This window comes from Chaetura pelagica, unplaced genomic scaffold, assembly GCF_000747805.2.
Source record: "Chaetura pelagica isolate M959 unplaced genomic scaffold, ChaPel_1.0 scaffold80, whole genome shotgun sequence".
NCBI lineage: Eukaryota > Metazoa > Chordata > Aves > Apodiformes > Apodidae > Chaetura > Chaetura pelagica.
In genome coordinates this window covers 1,426,762-1,444,612 of record NW_009951946.1, presented here as the reverse complement: position 1 = coordinate 1,444,612, position 17,851 = coordinate 1,426,762, and the positions used below count along the sequence as shown (strand labels likewise).

General features: G+C 37.5%; 1 protein-coding gene across 1 annotated transcript in view; it reads right to left on the bottom strand.

Moving 5' to 3' along the window:
• The window catches only part of CNKSR2 (connector enhancer of kinase suppressor of Ras 2), a 184,651-nt gene that overhangs the window by 90,570 nt on the left and 76,230 nt on the right, over positions 1 to 17,851 (bottom strand). Inside the window, exon 9 of the mRNA XM_009997284.1 lies at positions 9,739 to 9,885. Coding sequence (XP_009995586.1) covers positions 9,739 to 9,885 — 147 coding nt within the window. The remainder of the gene's footprint in view (positions 1 to 9,738; positions 9,886 to 17,851) is intronic.

Here is a 17,851-nt window from a genome sequence, read left to right as displayed (position 1 = left end):
TGAAAAAGCTATAAACATTCTGTAATTCAGAAAGTTAAAGAAACAGTAAACTTCTAATATCTTCTGTGCTTTTAAACTGACTGAAAAAACCCACTCATGCTAAGGAGACAGATCTATGAATGGACATGCATTGTGCTTATAAAATTGACTCCTCTGATCACATTTCTTTCCATTTTGCACCGCAAGATTACTGTTAATGCCCATAAAAATGGTAATCAGTAGAGCCACATGTGAAATCTTAATGAGTAAATAACATAGAGAATCCAGTGAATTCCTTAACTAAGTGAACATTGCAAAGAAAAAGTCTAGTGTTTACAGTAAAAGGTGTATAAGTAGGCATTAAACTGAATGTCATCTTCCTCCATCTGCTCTACAGCTTAAGAATTAACTGTAAATGCTTCAATTTATGTTTGCAGATGCAGTAAAATCAGGTACTGCATTCTTAGAGCACAGGCACTATGAGACAGAATAAACTGGAGATTATTATTATTCTTCACTCCCATGGGCACACTCCTCATAAACTAACATTTACTTACAGGTAAATAAATTGTACACTCCTTGCAGAATAATAATGCATTCTAGCTATTGCTCTAGTCCAAATAGGATCCTACCTCTTAATCACATCTCTCCCTGTTATGAATTAGGCATCCCTTTTTTATTCCTCAAGTTAACTACCTTGGCTAGCTAAATAATGACCAACCATTTGAAGAGTCTATTAAATCACTGTAGAGATGGAAATCATAGCAAGTTTTTCTAACAATCTCTCTACACTTGCAGAGAAATGAAACGGGAAGAAAACTGATTGCTTTAATCTACTTAATAATGTCTGCCTAATAACAAAAGCCTTTAGTCTCTTGGCTTGTGTGATAGCTAAACTCAAGCAGAATAAAAAGAAAAATGGCAAAACAGCAAGTACAACAGTTTCTTCGTATATTCTAAAATTAATCTAATATTAAATAAATCCTGAGTTTTGCTTTGAAAGAGTTCTTTCCCCTCCATCTTTTTGGAAGTGAACTCCTTGAAGAAACAAGTGTTGGGATTAAAGAGAGTTTACCATACTTATCAATTCTGACCTAAATAACTACTAGAGCACACAAACATTTCAGATTGTGTTGATGGCAGAGAAGCTCTAAATACTGACTGAATGGTTGCATAGAAAGATTCTTCTGCCAAAACTGTTCACAATACTTTATGACAGACCAACTGGACATTCCTGTGCAGAGTAATCAGTTCTCATTTTCCAGATATTAATCTTGACACTGTAGCATTATGCCTATACTGCAGAAAACCCCAAGGGTTCAACAGCAGGAACCTTTTCAAAACGTTTGCCTTTCATAAACTAGCAACGAGCCATTTGAATTTATGCTGATCAAGCAAAAAACCCAGTGTTTCTACATGTAAGAATACTGCATGCTACCGAGGAAACTTCATCCTTTAGCCAGTTACTGTCTGGTTTTGGGAACAGAGCTGTGTTAGATGTTATTTATCTCAAACATAATAAAATGTATGCTTAAAATTTTCTTGTTAAAACTGCAAATCCTTTAGAGCAATAGCTATACACTGACTCAAGCTTTTGTTTTTTGAATGTTGGAAAATCATCTCCTGTCAACAGTGATAGTGCTGAATTCTTTCCTTGCTCATTAGAGTTAACTTGAGTATTCTGTAGCCAGGCTAATTCAAGACTGACAGTATTCACAGGAAGGGAGGGAGACAAACACACGAAACCAGACAGGCAAAAGATTTTACAGCCAGAAAAACAAGAATCACAGAAGTCTGCAAAAATAAGAACAAAGTCTGTGGCAAAATTGGGTAAAAAAAATACAACAACAACAAAAAAAACCAAACCAAGAACAAAAACAAACAACCCCCCCCAAACAACCTCTTTCAGAGAAATAAAAATCTTATCCTTTAAATTTTCACTTGTAACAGTAGCAATGGATGTTCTTGAAACACTTTCTAATATAACACCACTTACATCCTTCTGATATCTTGCACTTCCATGACAAGTAGCTTGCTAAGTAGCCTCTAGAATTAATTTTCATTGTAAACCAAAATAATTTTGTGACCCTGACCTTGTCTAGACTTGTTAAGCCTGGGCTGTTGTTGTTCAGGGCTCTTACTGGCAGAAGCACTAAGAGGAAGACATGCTGGGTAGATGGATTTACTATTCTCCACTTTGAGGAAGAAGACAGCTCTATACTTTACCTGCATAAATAGGTAGGTAAATGGAAAGGGGGCCCTGCAGACTAAACTGGTGGCTGAATACAAGTTTATGGTTTATGTCACATAAGGAAAATCATGCTCAAGCATAACAGTGATCTGGACTTACAACAGGTTGATGAGCCTCTGGTGGTCCTGACCAGTTGCTGGAGGGCTAGAGGACATGGGTAAGGAATTTCTCTTCTGTTACAGCTTGGAATACCTGGGCTCAACTATTTAAATACTAATTATATGAGCTTAATTTCTGAACAAAAAAAAACCCCAAACCACCTCAAAACCCCTATTTTGCTGCAGAATGAGGTTTCTATTGGGTAACTTCACACTTCACTGGTCCCTAATACACAGCCCAGACATAAAAGTTGATTTGTCCTCCAGAACAGTTTTCTGGAAGATGCTGAAAATCACCTAGGGTTTATGGATCTTTCACTAATGTGTATTTTGCTTCATCTTTTGGCTCAGCAAGGTGGTTAAAACAGCAAGTGCAATAGCAAGAAATAGTATTCAGTCTGCTACAGAAAAACACTACCTAAAGGTAAAAGGTTTCCCTCACACTGATCCCATGTCAGACACTTCCAGAGGTAAAATTAGTGTAATTAGTGTGTGTCTGAATTACTGTGGTATCTCACAGGATAGGAGTATGGGTACACCTTCCCAGGGCACTCAGAGCTCCCAAAGAGATAGCAACTGTAATACAATCTAGTACAAGGGGAAGCAGAATCCTGTAGGATTGTCTCAGAACTTATTAGGATGTCTCATATCTTTTCCATTTTTGGGTCATATTGCCAAAGTTAGCTGTCCAGCATATTTCCACAAAACAGAAAAGCTGTGTAACATTTTACATTGCAATTTAGAGAGACCTCCATCACTCAGTTCAAGTCCATTTTTGAATGTGCAGGTAAATCAGGTCTGGTAGCTCTGCAGTTCAATGGCAGCCATTCAGTGGATTGTATGTGGCCACACTGAACAGAAAAAAACATGGAACTCCACTCACATATTTCTGAATTGGATGCCCCAGAGAGCAATGTTATCACTGAGTTAATTAACTTCCAAGGACTAGGGCTTTTTCCTGCTGCATTCCCATTTGGTAGGCTGGCAGGGGCTAGTGAGATTGCTGAAATAGCAATTAAACTATAAAGTTTTTGGGTCCAAAGAGTTAAATACTTGACCCATGGGAATAGCCTGACAGAGAAAGTTCAGAAGTTACATATTAAAACTCAGATAACCTCAAAAATGTCCCAGAAAAGACCCTGCATCAATCTTAATCCACACAAAGAGAAGAAAACCCCATATTTCAATACATTTTGGAGTACTATTTCTCAAACATATTGGATGCACCATCCTCTTTCAGGATCATTAGTTGTTATGGACCCTTTCCCAAATTGTCAGTTGGTCAGGGAACAGCCAACCAACCGTCTTTACTTACTGCAGCTCAGTTTGTCTAACACAGGGAAATAAGAAGTCCCTGTAAGTAGTGACTGACAACACATAGATACTTAAGTCCCCTCTCCTCCAGAAGCTGCTCTGTCCTGTAGTCTCTACCTCTCTGCCACCAGGACTTATTGGTGCTTTTCCATCCTCCAATCCTGAAGGAACTGAGAGGGTTCCCCCCAGTAACTCAGCATATTATTTTTGTATTTTCTCTAAACAATGAAGGTAATTAATATTATATAAATATATATATGTATATAACCTAACATTTTTTTGATTTTTTTTTAAATTCTTTGAACATTTTTATTAACACCCTTGGAAGCTACAATGCATAGTTTGAGAAATACTGCTCCAGAAAAAGACATACAGTTTTAAAAAATATAAGCAAAACCAATACAAAATTTTACGTGGTAATATCTTTATACAATATTTGCATCAGTAAACAGATTTTACTGTTTATATATTTTTCATATCAGATCAAGGTTATGACAATTTATTCAACAGAATGTTTCCAGTAAACTAAACTTTTTATAAGAACAATCATCACATGAACTAATGACAAACTATAACTAATCCATAGCCTGTAGGAAAACTCAAGTCAGAATCCATGCAAAGAATGCCCAGTTCCCATGTAGTTAAAAGACAACTAAGCAACCAAGGAGCAAAAAGGTATTTTATTCAAATTTAATTATTAAAAAGTGTAAGGTCAATAATTCTAATAATAAATTATGAAAACAGAATATATAATTGTGTTTAGATGAATGAAGGAGGAAATACAATAAAGAAGAATATTAAAAATAATAGAAGTAGTATTTTCTCTCAAACCAAGGATTCTGTTGTTAGTGTTGCTATTGCTTCAGGATGCTGAAAAACTGAACATATCATAGGAGAAATACGATGCATATCTAATCCAAAATACAGTCTGTAAAAAAAACTACAGATACTGAACTGTTGGTGATTTCATAATGGTACCATTTAATCACATACAAAACAGTACAGTGAAATATTTTAAATGTACAAAAGCTGGCATTTAAATAAGCTTGGTGAAGAGTGTGACAGTGTTTAAGAGGAACTAGAAAGTTTTTTTTCCAAGTCAACACGCAAGATATGGCTGGCAGCTGGACCTGCCTCCAACCTCACTCACAGCACTTAAGAGCCTCTTCATTGATATTGGCAGGGGGTAGCCCAAATTAGCTGAAGCATGGCAATGTGTTGCTCTGCTGCTCCTTTTCTGTATTATAAAACAACTGGATGAAGAGTCTTCATGCTGCAGTCTAAGTGCAGTTTCTTTTGCCTTATTAACAAGGCATTCTCCAGAAGGCAAAGAAGGACTTTGCAGTCAGATGCTTGCTAGCATGATGATAACGACTTACATAAGATTTCATATGCTCTGAGAATCTTCTCTATCAAAGGAGCCTCCTTTTGAGACCTCCCAAACATAATACAAAGTAAAAAGGAGAAATAAAACAGACAATCTAGAGTTGAGGATGTTTATTTAAGTTGTTTTTTCAAGCAGACAATGAGCTTGGGGAGTTCAAAGAAAATTAAGTCACCTCTATGTAAAGTAAGAAAAATAAAATATTAACTGTTAAAGTTATTTGGTTTGTTCACGACATTCAGTAGTAGTCAGAAATACAAACATTGCAATCTGAAAAATTATTCTAGGCCTTCACACAATCAAAGCAAGTATCAGAAAAAGTAACTGAAAGGCAAATTTAGTAAGATTTGTCTTGCAGGCATAACATCTTAGTATTTATGGTACAATACCATGTTAATGAATACCTTCAATTGCAAGGGCAATCACTAAATTCCCGAAGGCTACAGTTGCCTAATTCGAATCTTATGAAACCAATAAAGAAAAATACAGGTGGAAAAATCCCTTGACTTCATAAATTCTGACAAGATTCCAGAAGTCACCAAGGGAGAACTCTGATTATCTGCAAGTAGTTGGATACTGATAGATATTAAAACAGACAATCACCAAGTGACTGAAAGCAAAACAAAACAAACCAACCAGCACTCCCTTTAATCGGGACACAAGGGAAGAAAAAAAATTATTTTCTTTCTATGCTGATCGACCTTAGAGCTGGAATTAATGCACTTGTAATAACCAGCTCATTATGTAATGGTGCATAGTATAGCCATAGGAAAATTGTATTATTTTACTGTACATCAAGGCATTTAATATCAGTTTCAACACTGCTACATAGGTTCCATTCTTCTTTCTTTCCCCTAATCTGTCATATTTATTCTAAAGATATTTGTGAAAAGAATGAATATACCACATTCTGCTAAAAGGGAAAAAATCCTCTGAGAATAAAGAAATAATTATGTAGAGTGCATTGAGCTTGTAACTCATGGCAAGACTGCAATGTGAAGGCAGAACTGGTCTAAGTAAACCACTGAACATTCTAAGAGGTATTTATGGCAATTAGTAACCAGTTAATATCTGAATGATCTAAAAGCTTTTTCTACACTCAGAGTCCACAAATGTTTGGCTGGCATATGGCTAATCTAGATCACTAACAGTGGACAGCAAGCTCTTAAGAAATTCATTATGAGAATGCATAATTCAATTACCAGGATGCCTTTTCACTCACACAGCAGGCTGCTTTATACAGTGGGAGTACCTGCATACTGTGTGAATTGGAAGACTTGTCTAGCATTTCCCATCTTACATGTATACTTAGTATGTCTCCATTAAATCTAGTTTTTCATGTAGCTGCAAATGGCAAACTTCATGTTCTTACTTCAATTATTGACTAAAGAAGTAGAATGTAATTTACCAATAGTGCCTCAACATCATTCACTTTCATTTAAAATTAGATTTTGAAGGTTCTCAATTAAAGCATCCCAATGTGAGTCTCAATGTAAACGTATTTCAATGAAATTCACTGAAATATTTACCTTCTATATTTGCTGCAACAGCTGTTCAACATATCCATTGGTAGGGTGCATTAAAAACCTGTCTCTGCTTTTGTGTCAGCCTCCTTACATTAGGGCAAACTTCCACATTCCTACCTCAGTCATTGCAATTTGATTATGATTTGGCACCACATTTTTACTCTGTTCACTTCATTTGCAGAACATAAAAAACCCACAGCAGTCAGTTTGCAGATCCTAGTTCCCATCTTATCAGAATTTCATTCCCATATCTTATTCTAGACTCTTTTGAATATTTTGTTCATATTTTGTACTTTAACAGAATTATTACTGAGTCATAATTTCTTTATAGCTTGTGTCTGTTGAATAATACATATGGTTCAATTAAATTAGTTCTGGGATGACAGCACGGTTATAACATTCTCAATTATTTCATGGCATCCTGATATAGGAAAATAAGTTATCATAATTTCCTCAGCTCTCAAAGGTGATGGAAGCTTTTCCTTAAGTTTTTTTACCTATTTGCTATTACTTTCCCCCTCTCCTCTCACACAGCCTCCCAAGCTTCTATTAGAGAATAGCACCCTTACATGAATAAGAAATTTCCCAGCAGCTGTGGGGCAAACTGCAATTACAAAACCTACAGCTTTTCTGAAGATTTTTTTCAGAAATTTTTGAAGCAAATTCTGTTAAGTAAACATGATTTCTTCATATTTTTAATAGCTACGAAGTTGCACTGCACTCTGACTGCTTTCTCTATGTGTTATCAATCAAATGTACAGTTCCGATGTCACACTTAGGCTACATTTAAACTTTAAGATCAGCTGACTTTACATCTGCCCACCTCTGATCTGCATAAATTAATAACAGAAATCTTCACATTATGCAGCTTCTGAAGTTTGTCTTCACTTTGCCCTGGAGCTTTTTCAACACAGTCTACTTAAGAAAACTGTTGTTTCTCACATTAAAATCACAAATTACAACAGACACACATATGCACACTTCACACTTAAGTGTTGAATGCGGTTCTGGCCTTTTCTTGGTGTCATGCTTGATAAAATCAGAATAGTATCATCATGACACCAGAATTGCATCTCTAATGTTTAACAGTATCTTTCTGGTACTCATATTAGCCTCCAAAATATTCATATTTTCCATGCTAGCAGCAAAAAAAACAACATCAAAAGCAATACTCCCATTACCATCCCCTCCCTCTGGCCCCTCCAAACCTGTGAGATTACAGAAAACCTCTACATAGGATCAGTCTCATCTAATGCAGACAACCTACATTTGAGCTAGCTGTCCAGACTCCCTTTGTCAACAAATTAAGAGAAAGAGGCATGTGCATGGTCCTATTCAGCTTATCCTAGGGCAGATCAGTTTAAAATAGGCCAAGATGAGTGAACCAGTGACTGCTATGTATGTCTGCTGGCCAAAGGAACTAAACACGAGAAACTTGAATGGTATGTAGGTATGTACATAGCAGATATCTAAAGTTAGATCACTTGATTAACACTCTGTTATCTGTATTGAACTAAGCATGCTGAGATGTAAATCAAAGCCAAATAAAACACACCAAAAAATCACTGGGTTTTTGTATCTGGAGTGTGGAGTTTCAAACACACCCACATCTTTAGCTCATGACTGTAAAAGGACCACACAAATCCTCGCTTTCCTACTGGCCTTAGTTTAAATGGTGGAAATCAGTTTCTATCCAATTTCTTCCCACCCATTTGGAGTAGCCTGTCTTGATTTAATTGAGTGTTTGCATTGTCTGAATCAATGGCCCATGTCAGAAACTTCTATTCTGGGGTCTTCCATGTAATTATTCTAGGGGCAATGTATAACATAAAGCAAAAAGAAGTATTTAGGAGAAAGATTCAACTAACCAGAAGAAATACCAAACTCGCCCAAAGAGGATTTAGACTGACAGCACTTGACACCATTTAAAAGCAATGATGTGTATTTTTCATTTGTATTTCTATTCTCACTAAGGCTACAATAAAAGTACAGCCTTCAAGAACGGATATTCATACACTCATATCATACACACAGATTTGCAATTCTGTGTTCAGACACTAATAAAGTGTTTTGGTTGAAAGTTTTGTATCACATCTCTAGTCAGTACTTTATATCTGAAAGACCAAGAATAATTTAAAAAACTTAACACGGTTTCAAAGACAATTGCGCATGTAACCACTATAAAATATTTTATATATATATATATATACATATTTAAAATAAGTTCTTTATGGCATTAGTTCTTTTTATGAAACTCTTAAAATTTAAATGGCAAAGAACACAGTTACTGGCAATGGCATTTCCATATCTCATTTTCCTTTTACTCAAACTTTGCAGAAGTCTTTTCTCTCTCAAACTTACTTAATTTTAAATCAGACTTTTTATTGTGAGAATAAAAATGTCCTGAAAAATGTATTCTTTATGCTACAAAAATAAATTTTTAAACCTTATTCTATTTGAACTCAATGAAAAAAAAAGGATTATTTGTCAGTTCTATCTGTTGGTTACATGCTATCATCAGTCTGGACATAACTTTTATTTCCTAGACTAACCCATCACAGTGACATTTTATCCTAGAGTGAAACATGACAGCTTTAATAAAACCATTCTGTTCTTTGTAGTACATTGCAAAATAACTAAAATTAAAAGGCTCAGCCAGACATTCTGTGCTACACTTCCTTATGTGCAAGGGTTTAATCTCAAGGACAACTATGATATGAACATGACTTTATTTACATGAGGAAATTTTGATGGTCATGTGGTTTATTGAATAAAATCACCTGATACATTTTCCTATAACTCCAGGATTGATGAAACTGAGTACTCAAGATATTTTTTTCCCTTTTTCTTTGACATTATACTGCACTGAGGGCTTAACAAGAAGGCCAACTAAAATTTATCAGTTTCTAAAGTATTCTTGTTTCCCTTTGGTGAGCAAAGTTATCTGGGACTACTTTTATGCATTGTAAAACACTGGGATGGTTACTTCTTAACTTTTGAAAGTTCTAATAACAGGTTTAATTTAAATTAAGCCTATTAGAACAAGCTGCAGAGAAATCATTTCAGAAACAATTTTTCAAAGTATACAAGAGTAAATCCATATGCTGCTGAGATGAAGCACAATAAAGCATTGAGATAATCTATAGTTAAAATGATGGTGTATGACTTATGATTAAGCTTCATTACCTGCAGAGCAAGGGGCTTCCATCTCATATTTTTCAGTAAAGCTGGTGCTGAGGTAAGCATGCTCTGAGGTCGCTTTTTCAAAGTTAAGATAACACCACTCGGATCCTCTCGTAGTGCATTCACCAAATTTTTCAACTGCCACCCCACCTGGTAACCAGTAAAATCATTACAATAAAATTGAGGTACAGTATTCAGTATTTAATGTTCCCTTTTTAAATAAGACTAGTAAAATAACATAATAGGAGTGTGTATATATAAAAATATATGTTATAGGAGATTAACTCAAGAAAAGTAAAATACAAGCTACTGCATAAAAGTAATGTCAACTAAAATAATTACAATAATGCATTAAGATGGATACGTATCATTTTAGGTTTTATAATTAATTAGCTACTGTTACTCCATTGTATATGTACAATTAAATCTCAAAGTGTTTTCAAACTTAGCTCTGGTGCATAGACTTTAGAGACTAGAAGGTTAAAAAGCCCTGGCTTCTGCCAAAACAGTTCAATTCAAAATTGAGCATTTTATATTCCATGGTTACTATTTTAAGCCCACTAACCACACATAGTCATATTACTTCTACTCCTAGCAGCTTATGCAAGCATAAGCCAGTTCAGGAAAATCTTACACTCTTCACACTGCTATAAAAACAAAATCAAAATCATAAGGTCTTTTTTTTTTTTTTTTTTTTTCTAAAATAGTACTTATTTCATCATTATTTCAGAAACAAATACAGTAAAATAATGATAGAAATGAAGTCTAGCCACTACGTGAGTATTAGTCCAAAGAAAAATTTTCCTAATTGAATTACAGCATTTTGAAATATTCTAAAATGAAGATCCTGACTAACATCAGAAGCAACAAGTCTTTATTTGTAAATGCAGAATTTCTGAATAATTTTCTTTGCCCTTTTTAAAAAAAGTACTTCAAATATCAAAACAGCACAACTCATGACAAGGGTTTTCAGTCTAAGTAATTTCTGATTTTAGGTACCTATGTTGAAATGCTTAAAGATATTCAATCCTTGCATTCAATCCTAGAGTGGTGATACAAAGAATCATAAAAGCCTTGAAAATCTTGGCCTGTAGACTTAGCAAGTTACTATTTGTATAAGCTTGACAGCTTTTCTACCTTTTTCTCTCTCCCCACTCCTTCAAAAATAAAAAAAGTAAAGGTTCCTGGTGCTTAAAGGTGTCCAAACATACAAATACTTTTCTGCTTTCACAGCTTGTACAAGACCAATGTCAGGAATTAAATTAGCTAATTGAGAAGTGAAATTCTTACTGAAAAACCATCTAGAACTCAGAAGTGATAAGGTAATGTAATCATAAAAATGTTACTTTATACCCTGTCAATGAAAACAATCAAATAGGAAATGTGAAATAGGAGAATGCAGATATTCCTTATCATTGGTATAGTGCAATAGGACACAAATACATATTTGGTATCTATGCTTAAGCAAGGTAATCACATGGAGGTTGTTCCTATTTATTTTCTACCTTTTTTCCTATTACACTGTCACTCACATTGCTTAATATCACTTATTTTAAGAGCTGATACTCCTTTATGAGCATGCCACTTATGCCAACACTAATGCTCACCCATAATCCTGAATCACAGACACGGTTCAAACCTCACCCCTCTTCCTCAGCTCCAGTTAACTCACCTGTCCTGTTTTCCATCCAGGATGCACTTCTACAGTAATATTATTGCAAACAAAGGAACAGAGTATTGGCAACATGCATCTTTATGGTATGTTTTCCAACTTCCAGAGAAGACTTAAAAGCATGCTGGAATTCTTATTTTCAGTCTAATGCAATGGGCATAATCCCTATTCTACTTGAACAAAATGAAACATGAATGCAATCAACTTCAGCTCAACTCCTGCATCCTGCTGAAGTCTCCCATTTTTTTCAACAGTATCTAAACCAAGTCTCTGTAAGTCTCTGTGTCTTAATAGTATAAGTTTATTTTAAAAATGCCTTGCTATTTACAATACTGTTTCCTACTCGTAGAGACTTCCACCACTGTTTAGAAAAAACATATTCCCCATAGTTCCATATTGTTACCTCGGGCATATGCAAGGTTTCATTTCTACTCAAAAGAAGGAGCTAAAGGTCTACAGTTCATGTAAAATATCTCTGTACATAAGCTACTGTAAATTTTAATTCCCTAATGTAGCAACTGAAGACAGATTTCTGGAGAGGAATCCTTCTGCTGAATAAAGCAGCACAGAGAGCCTTGAGGATAACGTGATGTGGCCTCATTTACAGGTTCAGGATGTAAAAATCTTGCCATTTAAATTGGTAGGATGCTGCATGCAAAAGCTGTGCTTTAAAGCCATCTGTTTCTCACTGAAATAGCCAAAGCCATATAAATAAAATTGAGGTTTTTTTGGTTATGCTAGCAGTTTTAAAATTTTAAAATCACTTTGCAGAGATAAACTGTATCATGTATTTCAGCTACATCTTACATTGCAATAAATGGGAGATCATCTAGTCTCTTTATGAGAGTTTGGGGTATTAAAGAAAAAATAACTTCAAAGCAGTGAATCCAATGTATTTAAATTAGAAGCTCATGAATATAAACAATTTAACTTAATTTTTCACAGGAAAATTCTGAGTTTACTATAAATTGTGAATGTTTATCCTTTGATTTTACTTAGTTCCCTGACAGAAGTTTTCTGGCTGGTTCAGACAGCCCTTGGTTGTTTCTCATCTTTTGAATAGAAATTTCTAAATTGGACTAAGAAAAGCAATTCACATAAGAGGTTGTCAACAAGAAATTGAAGAAAGTTTATGCCTAGGTAGGAGGGATGCTTTTCAGTTCCCACATAGTTTAGAACCCATCAAAATTGATATTGACACAGATGAAACAGAGGCAAACTTATTTGGAAAGTTCAGCTTGGAAAGAGGAAAAGGCAGTGAATATATCTGGAACTGAAATCTGTTTTCCAGAAACCCCCTTACGTGACATGCAGTCTACACTTTCTTTTAAGTGTGATTTGAATTTATTTTCTCTAATTTCTCCTCAGGATCTTCCCCTTTCTCATTAGCAACACAGCTGTCAATTCTGGATTTCTAATCATCAAGTTTTTGGGCAGAGCTTTCAAAGTCCCTACCATATCCTTTATTCTGCCTATGTAGTGCAAAGACAGACAGCAATAAGAAAGTTTCATTACTGGTTTGAAAGTTCAATAGATAAGTACAAGGACTGTATTAGCAGACAACTTTACTTACATTAAAAAACCAAAACAATTATATTTTAGATTAGTGCGCTGTACTGACCCGGTACCAAACTCGTGACTGTCACTTGCTTTAAAATAAGTCTACATTGCTAAACCAAATGCCATCAACAAGCTGTAGTCAGGAAAGGTCTCTCTGGTGGCAGCCTAGACCCAGTGTTGGGTTTTGCTGTGCAGCACCTGAATCCATCCCAACTGCCAGCACAGCTCGTGGCCCACTGCAGGGAGGGCCGAGGGCAGCTCAGGGGTTGGGCGCTGTGCACAGGCACCACACAGCTGGTCCCTGGGTAACACTGGGAGCCCTGGGGCAGGGGGAAGAAGCCTGGCAACAGCATGGGTGGCCCTGATGCCCCAGGAAAGAGGGACCAGGAAAGGTGCACCTTCTGGAAAGAGGGAGCTTGAAGCAAGTCAGGCCACAGGGGGTTTTTTGGGAGGAAGGAGGACAAGGTCTATGGGACCAAGGAGCAGCAAATGAAGGTGAGCATGGCCTGCAAAGACAGGGGAACTAGGGCAAGAGGGAGAGGAGAATGAGGAAGTGTGCTGTAGCGACACTTGGATGCACTCAGGTTGCTTCAGTGGGACAAGACAGGCAGGCAGGAACCCTGCACAGATGCACCCAGCTCTGGCATGTCCTCCTCATCTCCTCTGCCTCCCTCTTTGCCTCCCACTGGCTTCTCCACCACATGGAATATCCCAGGACCCACTACCCCAAATACCAGACAGTTTAATCAGGAGGTGCTGTTATAGAGGTCTACTCCTGCAGTCAACACCTGGAAAAATAAGATGTCATTGAGCAACATGAGATCCCAAAGTTTCTTTGGCTTGCAGCAAGAACATCTGAATGACAATATTACAATAGCCTGAAATGGAAGTTTTATTTTTAATTCCTATTCTAAATTGTCACAAACTTCGACATTTTAATCTAATAGAAGTTGCTCTTATAGTAATGACTTTTTTCCCAGGTGAATCCAATGGCCTCTTTATGACAAGCTTGGAAAATTGGTAGCAATCTTCCCTTTTTCTGAAAGTAAGCAAGACCATTTATTGAATTTTTTTATTTTTTTTTTTACACAGCTACACCCATGACAGTATTCCTAAATGCCTATGCTCTTTGTGTTTTCTGTACTACTGTATGTTATGAGTCAGAGAGGAACTCTGTAAAATGTTAACATGCAGGCAGTTCAAATACAATTGGAGGACCTAAGTATTTTTAGGATGCTACAGGATCCAGTCTGAAAAATCCAGCATATGTATTCCAATGAAACCATGGAACACCTGCATCTTTTAAAAAGCAGTGTGCAAATCTAATACATACTGAAACTACATAATATAGAGGGTGGAATTATAGTCAAATTATAAATAGAACAGAGTCCATACTTTGTAGATGTATTCCTGTTCAAAGGGTCACTAGAGTCCCATGAAAGCTGGTGAGAGCTTTCATCTTCCATGAAGATAAAACTGTTGTGTTCTTTTTTGGTTTTGCAGTTATAGTAATTCATTCCTGATGTGCAGATTTTTAAAAGGGAATAGTCGTAATACCTTTACACTTTTGAAGAAAAAGTAGTATTTTCCTGTGAAACATAAACTGTAAAGCTGTCTGCTATTTTCTTGTTAAGCAAGTATGCAAAATCTACTCTAGAGTTTAAGTTACTGGAATGGGGAGATAATAAAAATTCTTATTGCCTGTTATAAGTGGAATGCAGCCAGAGCTCTTTGACTTATCAAACATATCAAGCTTCAAGCTTCAACTCATGTTTGAGAAAAAAATAAAATAAAAATTTATAGGAGGAAAGTGTATTCACTTTAAGATATATGTATTTTTAAAAGAACTTCCACATCTATCACCCATCTTGCATTTTATAAATAAAAAAATGCACATAAGAAAAAATGACCATACACTGCACTTCAAATAACTGTTTATCAAACGTAGCACACTGTTAAGCAAGTCAGAATCTGAAAAGAAACTATCTGGCACCATGCTGTTAAATTAACGGATTGATTTCCATGAACACTAGCCAGCAATAAGGATGGCCAGCCGGCAGCCCTGTGAACAAATACGTTAAGAGCAAACATCTCCTTCCCTTCTCCCAGCTGCAGCTGCCTGAAAAGGCTAAAAAATAAAGGAAAGCCATAGGTCTTCCGCCTCCAGAAAACATTGTTGGATGAGGAAACCAAAGAAGGATGTTTTCAACATGGACTACCACAGAGATGAAAGTTTGATCTGTGTGCGGTAGGAGAAGCAGTGTCAGGAGAGTAGCAGATGCCTTTCAGGGATTTACTCAGATTCCTAGGCCAGCAGGATAATGAACGCCCACGCTTATGTAACAGTTGTCATCCAAAGGGAAGAGGTTAATAACATCATGATTGGATATGCTGCAATTCTAATCAAAGAGTATTTTTGCTATGTTATTTAAATAAATGCAATTTTCATCCAATGTTAAAGAAGTCAGTTATGTGTACCCTTAGAACATCACTGATCAAACCGCACTGTATCATTGTCCAAAGTCACAACACAGCTTATATAAAGTATATTGAAGAAAATCACATCCTTAACTTGAACAAAACCTGATGTTTCATCAAAACTTCTGCTTACTACCACTAAGCTATGAAGAAAGTAATTTTTATATTAATTTTGGCTATGTAAACTAAAGCTCACAAGTAAGATATTTTCCTAAGAATAAACTAAATTAGGACCCAAACTGACACCTGAATACAGATGTCACTGCTCTCATTAAGCTGCTCTGAGCACATCTCCATCAGAGAACTCATCTGATCAAGAGCATAACTTCTGACTGATTTTGTTACCTTGCTCTTTTTAGGTATTTGCACAGCTCAGTTCCACCACAATTCAACAAACTTCACAAATGTTAATAATATGACTACAGAGCACCACAGTAATGGAGACAAACATCTGTTTTATCCATGGGGGGGCTGAAACTTGAATTAATTAGCAACAGAGAATCAGTTCTGCATTGAAGTTTGGACACTGCTTCATAACAATGCTTACCTTTTACTTTTCACTGATACAATCAACCTTCAACTGAGAGCTATCCCACTGTTTGGCTTTTGAATCATTGCTAGCAACATCCTAGAACAAATAAACGAGTGTATTCATTGGGAACAGCAAAGAATCCAACTTTATGGGTTTGATTATAATGTCTATTTCAGATATAAGGCCAGTGACTAGGTACAATTTTTGAGGAAAAAGGGTCTCATTTCCCTATTTCAGGGTATGGCTTTAAGAAGTGGGGTTGATTTCAGTTTGCTCTGTTTTGAAGTACCTCTGAAATTGGAAGCATCCTCCTGCATTTGGGTACCTGCTCTTCCTCACAGTGACTGGCTGCTTCCAGCACGATGACTTTAAGGCATCTCCCTCTTCAACCAGAGGAGACAGGTAGTGGCAATTTGGAGGGTTTTCATCTAGCCTTCCATCCACTTGCAGAATGTGGAACTCTGCATTACCTAGCCTCAGAGGGAACTCAGTTTTTTAAACCCTAGAGGGGTGCCTCAAGCACTAAGATGTGCATAATTTCAGGTTAAAGGCCTTTCCTGGAGGCAAAGCACTGTGCTGACAGGGAAAAAAATGAGTATGAAGACCAGTTGTACAACCTGCCACCATAAGGCCAGGTGTCTCATATAGCAGCCCATGATCAAAAAAAACAAAACCCTGCCTTTGGCACCAGTCACGCAGCCATTAATTGATCAGTAAACTCTTCCTGTTTACCTCTTCAGGTATGGAGGCAAACTACTTGCGCTCCAGACACCCTAACTAGACGTCACAGGGGCCTGAAGTCTCTCTTCCTTGGACTTGCACTTCTTGTAATAATTTCATCACTGCCAACCTGAAAAATCAGCAGTGGGTAGTAATCAGAGGTATTTACAAGATTAGAGAGTTTCCTTTTAAGATCTCTAATCTGAGCCCCAGGGAAGCAGCAGAACTCCCTTGTGGGATGGGTCCGGTCGACAGATGGGCCCTTCTGGTCCCCTCAGAAGGGAGTCACCCACCACAGTTACTTTCCTTTTCTTCTTGATTGAAGAAGTCCTAAGGTGACTGACAAGTCCTAGGTGCTTCACTAGATAGATCTACCCCTCCAACGTCATTTTCCTGTCCCTGGAGTTCCAAGGCCTCATACCTATTATTCAAGGGCAATTGGTAGGGTGGAGGGGGTCGGGAGGGTTTTCGCTTGCCTCTCCGAGGACGGACCTCCCTCCATTCCCTCATGTCTCTTAAGTCCTCTCCTCCTGTCTGGTGGCAGGAGGGGAGGGGATCTGTCACTTTCTCAACCTCTTCCATCTGCCCTTGCCTCAGGGTGTGGCTCCACCAATCTATTTCACTCTCACATTCTCTGATAGTTCTTAGCCTTTCAACCTCCTCCATCAGTTTAACCACCTGCCCAAGCAGATCCCTTACCTGCTCACCCTCACACATGCGGTGCCACTGGCTCCCTCTGGTACCAGTGCCAGGCTCAGGCATTCACTGCAGCCCCACACCTGCACAGCGCATGCCTGCTCGGAAGCTCTGTTTCAGTTCCCACATTCTTTTTCAGTATGGTTTTAGGGCACATTGTGACCATGATCTATTTGGCTAATTTGCCTGTCTTGCTAGAGAAAGCGACCAGTGTTGTCTGCTCCCTGCCTGCCCTCGCGCCACTCTCCGCGTGCCCTCGCGCCTGCCCTGCGGTGCCGCTGCCGCTCTGCTCCGCGCTGCCGCGTGCTCGGAGGGGGCTGCCAAGGTGGCCACTTTTAAACCTTGCCTCCGTTCTCAGCCACTGCCCCCGCCACGTCAGCCTTCCAGTTCCTCACAGGATTCCCGCTCAGACTCGGGTCTCCTGGCTCTGCCCTGGCTTCACCGTCTCTGGGAAGCCC